A 7200-nucleotide genomic window follows, 5' to 3' on the forward strand; every position below is an offset into this window, starting at 1 on the left:
AGGCGCCTATTTCCCAGTCAGGTCAGGTGCATGCTTTTGCCTTTGAGGTTTCCCTCACTTGAGTCATGAGCAAAAAACCCCCATCACATCTTAAACACCGAAAAGAAAATCCCATAAAATTGATTTTCACCTCTTGTCTGCTCCATCCCAAACCGTTGCCACAGCTGGAGGGTACCACGGAGAACTTGGGATACTGCCTTGATGCTGAACGTACATCCAAGAACAGAAAGGTAAAGAGTATCTCTACATTATCATCCTTTTGTATTATCAATGCATTTAAAACAGGTAGTTTTTTTTTCCCTCCTCCTTTCTTCACCTTAACCCTAATTATTTTTTGACCAGATTAAAATCAAAAATTAAAAAATAATCCATAAAAATGTAGTATAAAAATTCTCTTCCGTATGCTACAATACAGGGTGAGCACGTCTGCTACACAAATACTTTTTATTTTCCATTATTTATTCATTTTTACCCTTTAGTACAAAACGCTGAAACGCAGGCCTGTGTGGGGATGGGTTTTGCTTCGTTGAAACCTATACGCCAGAAGTCACAAGACCGTAAAAGCCACAGAGCCCTACTGGAGACAGCCCCCCACCCCTTCCCCATCACACACAAACCCTACCGGTTAGTAAACTTTAAAAAAAAAAAAAAAATGTATTTTAAAGGTTATCAATTCTAATTCTTTACTTTCATTTGAATACAAAACACTTAAGTTGCTATTATCTTTCATGGCTCCCTGAGCTGATTTTTTTTTTTTTTTTTTTTTAAACTATGCTTTCTTTGAAATTATTCCTCGTTGTTTATGTCCAAAGATCAAGAAGGGCTTGAGCAGAAGCATTGCAGAAGGTGGACTTCCCGTTTTCTTCAAACATATGAGCACAAAAAAAAAAAAAATCCATATAAAAACATGATTGTTTTTGCTGATGTGACATCAGTAGCTGAAGATCTGACCAATTTGACTTCAGTCCGTACAGTGTTCAAACATGGGACTAACACGCTGGACAATTCACATATACAACAGTAGGAACAACTTCACCAGTGGACATCTTTGCTCAACCTGGTTACAAGCTGCATGTCAAAGAAGTGCCCCAAATGGGGAGGTGAAGGCTGGGAGGGGATTGGGGGGGGGGGAAGGGAAACTTTGCCACCACCAAACCATCAGTGGAATACAATTACAGCAGACAAAAAAAAAATAAAATAAAAAATACACAGCTAGTGTACCAGGAGGATTCCCCCACCCTTCCGATTCTAGGTACGAGTCCTTTATTTACACTTTTCACAAGTCTTATGCAGCGTGCACCAAAAAAGAAAAAAAAAAAAAAGTCACGATAAAAAATAAGTCCTTTATAGTGCCACCAAAGCGCAGACAAAAGAACCAAAAAAATAAAAATAAAATAAAGGGGTGGGGCGGGGGAAACCAGGCCCCCAAACCAAACCAGAATCTGTTTAGGGCTCTGACGTGTGCATCTTTGCAGGCCTTCAAAGCAATCCATACATCATCAGTCCATCTGTAGTATAGACCCAGCTTTAAACGCATCCTCTCCGAGGCTTCGGGGACCCGCGGTACGCCGCCCAGCAGAAAACAATGTCTCAATGCATGGCTGGTCGGCTTTCATTTCCCCTCCATCCTTCAGAGCCTCGCCATTGTGTTGTCAGGCTGCAGCCTGATATTCGGAGTTGACAGCCCCGTTAAAATCCGTGTTTAATAGATGACCTCATAGACTGTGGCCTTCTTGTCACCAGAGCCTGTTACGATGTATTTGTCATCCGCTGAAATGTCACAACTCAAGACAGATGAGGATTCTTTCGACTGTGCGGGGGGCGGGGGGAAATAAATAGACAAAAAAAAAAAAAAAAAATCAGTTTGGTGTCTCGGTGCTGTTGCAACCGCATTCGAGTAAGCGGAAAAGCTCAGTGGCGACAGCGGCACTGGTGTTTATAAGCCAGCCGGGATAAATGGCCCGCTCTAGAGGCACCCGAAGGACGTCGGCCTGCCGGTGGCCGACACTCGCCGACTTCTGACCGAGGCGTTAACAGACGGCATTGGACCCCACCCCGGCATCCTTTCCTCCCCCCGGCAGCATCACCGCTGCCTGATAAAGAGCAAGAGCATCCGTCACCTAGCTGGGGAGGTGCCTGGGTAGCTGCCTCGCCTCCAAGCTATTCCCAACCCTACCCGGGTCCAAACTGGAGCAGCCCCTTACCTGGAAGATGCTGGCCCCATAGGGAGTTCTCCAGGCATTGAGCAGGTTGTCTTTCCCCGTACTCACAAACCATTTACCTAGACACACAAACGGGGGGTCACTTTCTCTCCAGCCACCGACACCAGGGCAGCCAGCCGCAAGCTTGCTTACTCTCCCACAGAAAAAAAAAAAAAGACACAGCTCGCAGAGCAAGGCCCCCTGACCGGCCCGCCTGCTCCCGAGGGGACATGGGAGACGGACCCGGGGGCGGCCGGCAAGGTCAGACGGCCCCACCTTTGGCTTCTGCACGAGCCGGCTCCGATACACGAACAGTAACCGGCGGCAAAAGGATGTGCCGTGACCCCGGCCTGCGCTTATGCCTCATTGCCTCTGTCTGCCGAAGGATGCCGGCGAACAAAGGGCTGTTTTGTCAGCGGCGCTTTTCCATCCGCCAATTCAACAGCGTTGACACCGACGTATTCCGGCCCCTCGCTCTGCCCGGGTCGCTTTTGAGGACAGCGCCGGAGAAACCCCCAGGGCTGCTGAGATCCCCCCGCCCCCCGCGGCCTTTGTTGACGAGCTTTCCCTCTGCTCCGACGGCGCGTTGATTAAATGCAGTTTTCTGCCATGCCAATTAGCACTTCACGCCAGCTCCCTCGGCAAGGGAGCGACCCGGCGGGGACTTACCACAGTAGGCAAATTTCAGCGACAGGACGCAGCTCTCGTGCAGGTGCAGCTGGTACTTGTCCGGCTTGGTGTGGTGCAGCACCTCCACGTTGCTGCTCTCCATGCCCACCGCCAGCCACTCCCCGGTCGGGCAGTAGCCCAGCGAGAAGATCTGCAGGAAGGCGCAGACGGTTGTTAGAGCCTGGGAGTCAACCTCCGCGCCGGCCTGATGTTCCCATCGTGCCAAAAAAGCCTGGGGACCAGAGCTGTTCATTTACCCCGGCAGCAGGTGCCGCAAGGCAGAAGCAACGCCAGGGTCCCCGCCTGGGCTGGGCTTACGATGCAAAGTCAGACTTCGGCTGAGAAAGGCAACAAGAGCGAGACGAACGCCTACCGCGGTCACAGCAAGCACCCCCAGCCCCCAAAATGCTTCCCCAAGGCCACAAAGCTCTGTTGGCAATGACTCTGAGCTCCACGAGTCCCTAAAAAGCCTCCACTTATAAAATCAGAGCCATCTGGCTGGTGCAGCCCTCAACGTTATGTCTAGAGTGACCTGGACAAATTGGAGGATTGGGCCAAAAGGAATCTCATGAGGTTCAACAAGGAGAAATGCAAAGTCCTGCACTTGGGACGGTGCAGGCGGGGGTGACGGGCTGGGGGCACAGGGGACAATAAACTGGACAGGAGGCAGCAGTGTGCCCGTGGTGCCAAGAAGGCGACCGGCATCTGGGGTTGCACGGGTAGGAGCGGTGCCAGCAGATGGAGGGCAGTGATTCTCCCCTCTATTCAGCACTGGGGAGGCCACATCCGAGTCGTGTGTCCAGCTGTGGCCCCCGACCACAGAAAGGATGTGGATACATGGGAGAGAGTCCAGTGGAGGGCAATGAAAATGGTTGTGGGGCTGGGGGACAGGACTGGCGAGGAGAGGAGGAGGGAACCGGGCTGATTTAGTTTGCAGAAGAGAAGACCGAGGGGGATTGAATAGCAGCCGTCACCTCCCTGCCGGGGGGCTGCAAAGAGGATGGAGCTGGGCTGGTCTCCGTGGGGGCAGATGACAGGACAAGGAGCAATGGGCACAAGCTGCAGCAAGGGAAGTTGAGGTTGGATATGAGGAAAAACTCCCTCGTGAAGAATGTAGTAAAGCACTGAAACAGGTGACCCAGAGCGGTGGTGCAATCTCCATCCTTGGAGGTTTAAGACCCGTGTAGACAAAATCTTGGCTGGGATGATGTAGTTGGGGCTGGTCCTGCTTGGAGCAGGGGGGTGGACTAGATGTGACCTCCTGAGCTCCCTTCCCACATTTATTTTCTATGAGTCTATGATCTAGCCCAGCCCCCAGCTCCCAGCAGGGTCGCCCCTGTCTACACTACCCCAGCCACACCCGTCCAACCTTCTCAAACATTTTGGAAACAAACCCTCACATACAACTGCCAGGCACAATGCCCAAGACATCCAAACACCCTTGAACTTGCCACAGGTCAAGCAGGCAGACAAGGGCTCTGGCTGTATCAAGCAGCATCCAGCCCCGGGCTGGCTGGTGCCCGACAGATGCCATCCAACACACAGACAGAGCGGGCAGGTGCCAACAACGCCACCTGACACCGACCACTGCCAAGATCCACTTTCTTCCTGGATCAACCCTCCTCCGGGAAATAACCCGCTCTCAGAAGCCCCAGCAAGCAGATGCGCTCCTCCACCGCCGAGAGGGCGGTGGTCTCCCCTCCTCTGGGGATCCCGAGACCCCCGCGGCTCACCTGGGAAGTGAAGTCGTGCTGCTGGAGCTGCCTTCCTTCCCTCAGGTCCCAGGAACGCACGGTGTTGTCCAGCCCCCCCGTCCACAATTTTGTACCATCGTGCGAGATGTCTATGCAACTCGCACCGTCTGTGTGCCCTTGGAATTGCCTATGGAGAAGCAATTCAACACGCCAGGGGGTCAGAAGTCTCTTTTTCCTGCTCCATCCAAAGTTTAAAAGCAACAGCAGGGCAGGGGCAGCAGCACTGCTAGCTGAGGGAGGCACTTGACTGCATGGCTTATTGTCCTCTATCTGATGCCTGCTAATCTCTTCACTCCACACATGTTAATAACCCCCTTTTAATGGCCCTGATGCAATCCAGCTAGCCTTTGTCTTGCATCGCTGCTCTCAGTTGGCTGCTTCTGGTCACGAAGCTCCCATTTCACAGCCCTACAGCCTTTCAACTCGTTCCACTAAAAACCCGTCTCTATTTTTGCTTCGGTCTGAAACTGAATTGCCCAGCCCTAGGTCTCTGGCCTATTAGTAAAGCTTCTAGTGGTTCTTAATTGGAGGAAAAAGACTGTTTTTAATGAGATAATGCACGTCACCATCTGCACCCCCCTTTTCAGAAGTCTAGATCCACCCATGTACCGAACCCTCCCCCTGCCCTGAGACTGGGCTTGCTCGCGTGCCCAACGCCGTGCCCACAATAGCGATGGCACCGACTTCCCCTCTCCACCACCTGCACTTCCATAGCGTCAGAGAGAAGTAGGGCTGGAGGGACCTCCGGAGGTCACATCTAATCCAACCTCAGCCCTGTCCAAACCACCGACCACCGCCGGGGGAGTCAATGACCATCGAGGGTCCCGAGCTTCACCTGACTAGCGTCTGGTTGTGGAGGTCCCACACAGCGATGTTGCCGTCGCTGCAGCAGGAGAAGCAGACCTTGGCGTCGGGGCTGATGGCCAGGGCGTAGCAGGCTGGAGCGGAGGAGGTCAGTTCGGCCTTGATGCGCGGCGTCGGGGAGGCCAGGTCCCAGATGGTCAGCGTGCTGGCCTCCCCTCCCACGATCAGCGTGCGCCCGTCGGGCAGCAGCTTGCAGGAGCGGATGTAGTTATCTCTGTTCTGCGGGAGTCAGAGACGGCCTGGCCGTTACCGGGGCACTTCTCGAACCCGCCAGGGACGGTGGTCCGCTTAGCCCACGCCCGCACCGCCGCCAGCCTCCGACTTACCAGGCAATCCAGCTGCGAGATGGGGCTCTTGCTGCCGGGCTGGCTGATGTCCCAGATCTTCACGCACCCCTTCCCGCCGGTGTACACGTGCCGGGTGGGGTTGCTGATGGTCACGGCGCACACCACCTCGCCGTGGCTCAGGGTGTTGATCTGCCGGGCGTGCCGCGGGATGCCGGGGCCGGCCAGGGCGTCGTGGGGAAAGGGCACCGGCTGCATCTGGCCGTCCGCGCTTACGTGGAAGGAGTAGGCTCTGGGGAGGACAAGCCGCAGGGTCAGCCCGCGGGGAGGGCTGCAAGGACGGAGCCGGGGAGACCTTCCAGCTGCAGCGCAGCTCCCGTAGCGGATGCCACCGAGGGCGTGCGACCCCCGGGACAGCTCGGGGCAATGCCAGGGCGGACTCGGAGCACACCTGGCTGCTGATGCCGAGGGAGGCGGGGGGATGCAACGGGCTCCCCAGAGAGGTGGTGGACTCTCCATCCTTGGACGTTTTTAAGGCCTGGCTCAACAAGCCCTGTCCGGGATGACGCAGTCGGGGCTGGTCCTGCTTGGAGCAGGGGGTTGCACTAGGTGTGACCTCCCGAGGTCCCGTCCAACCCTCGTTTTCTACGATTTTGATGAAAGAGCAGTAGGGACACAGGGAGGGGCGAGGGGGAAAGCACGGCTCTTGGCACCGAACGCCCCGCGGGGACGGAGTCAATCTCAAGGGAGCTTACGGTTTCCCGCCGGGAATGGAGCTGAGGCTGGTGGGGAGTCCGGGCGCCCGCATGGGCGGGTGGGGGTCGAAGCCGACCTGCGAGCAGACACGAGGCGCGTCAGACGCCGGCCACCGCGTGAAACCCGACCGTTTCCCCCATGCACTAGCAGAGAGCGACGCGGCTACCGTGCCGAGAGGGGACGGAAATCCAGGGACAGGGGCACCTTCCCTGGACTGCTGGGCTGCGACAGGACACGCCGGCTGCCGCACGGGCCCCTGGACGGGCGGAGAAGTAACTATAGGTGGCTCCGCACCGATTCGGGGGAGCTAGAGGCGCGCCAGCCGCCGCTGCGGGACGAAGCCCCTGAGACGAGGCTCCCGCTCTCCCCCCCGTACCCAGTAGCTAAGGGGCCCGCCCACCGTGCCGCCCGCCCTCCCCAAACCCTTCTAGTTCGGGGGTGCACAGCACCAGGTTTCACGAGGGTGACCCCGCCAGCCCCCCAGCAAAGACGGGCTAGGAGCCGGCGGGGCCCGGCTGCGAAGACCGCCCCCCCCCAGGCCCCGCGCCCGCCCCCCCCATCGCGCGGCGGGGGCGAGAAAGGAGCTAAAAGGGCTACGTACAGCTCCAAAGCTCACCATTGGCGATCGACCGTAGGCGGCGGCGGCGGCGGCGGCCGCCGTCATTTGGGGGG

The 7200-nt window shown here is 56.2% G+C and overlaps 1 protein-coding gene across 1 annotated transcript in view; it reads right to left on the bottom strand.

The window, feature by feature from the left end:
- Positions 1-306: 306 nt before the first annotated feature.
- The window catches only part of TLE3 (transducin like enhancer of split 3), a 19693-nt gene continuing 12799 nt past the window's right edge, over positions 307-7200 (bottom strand). The window contains exons 6-13 of the mRNA XM_019533195.1: positions 7145-7196; positions 6528-6604; positions 5815-6064; positions 5460-5707; positions 4604-4751; positions 2871-3021; positions 2205-2281; positions 307-1810 (exon numbers count right to left, since the gene is read on the bottom strand). Of these exons, the coding sequence (XP_019388740.1) occupies positions 1703-1810; positions 2205-2281; positions 2871-3021; positions 4604-4751; positions 5460-5707; positions 5815-6064; positions 6528-6604; positions 7145-7196 (1111 nt within the window). The 3' untranslated portion in view covers positions 307-1702. The remainder of the gene's footprint in view (positions 1811-2204; positions 2282-2870; positions 3022-4603; positions 4752-5459; positions 5708-5814; positions 6065-6527; positions 6605-7144; positions 7197-7200) is intronic.

The sequence above is a fragment of the Crocodylus porosus genome, unplaced genomic scaffold, assembly GCF_001723895.1.
Source record: "Crocodylus porosus isolate Cpor-Errol unplaced genomic scaffold, CroPor_comp1, whole genome shotgun sequence".
Taxonomy (NCBI): Eukaryota; Metazoa; Chordata; order Crocodylia; family Crocodylidae; genus Crocodylus; species Crocodylus porosus.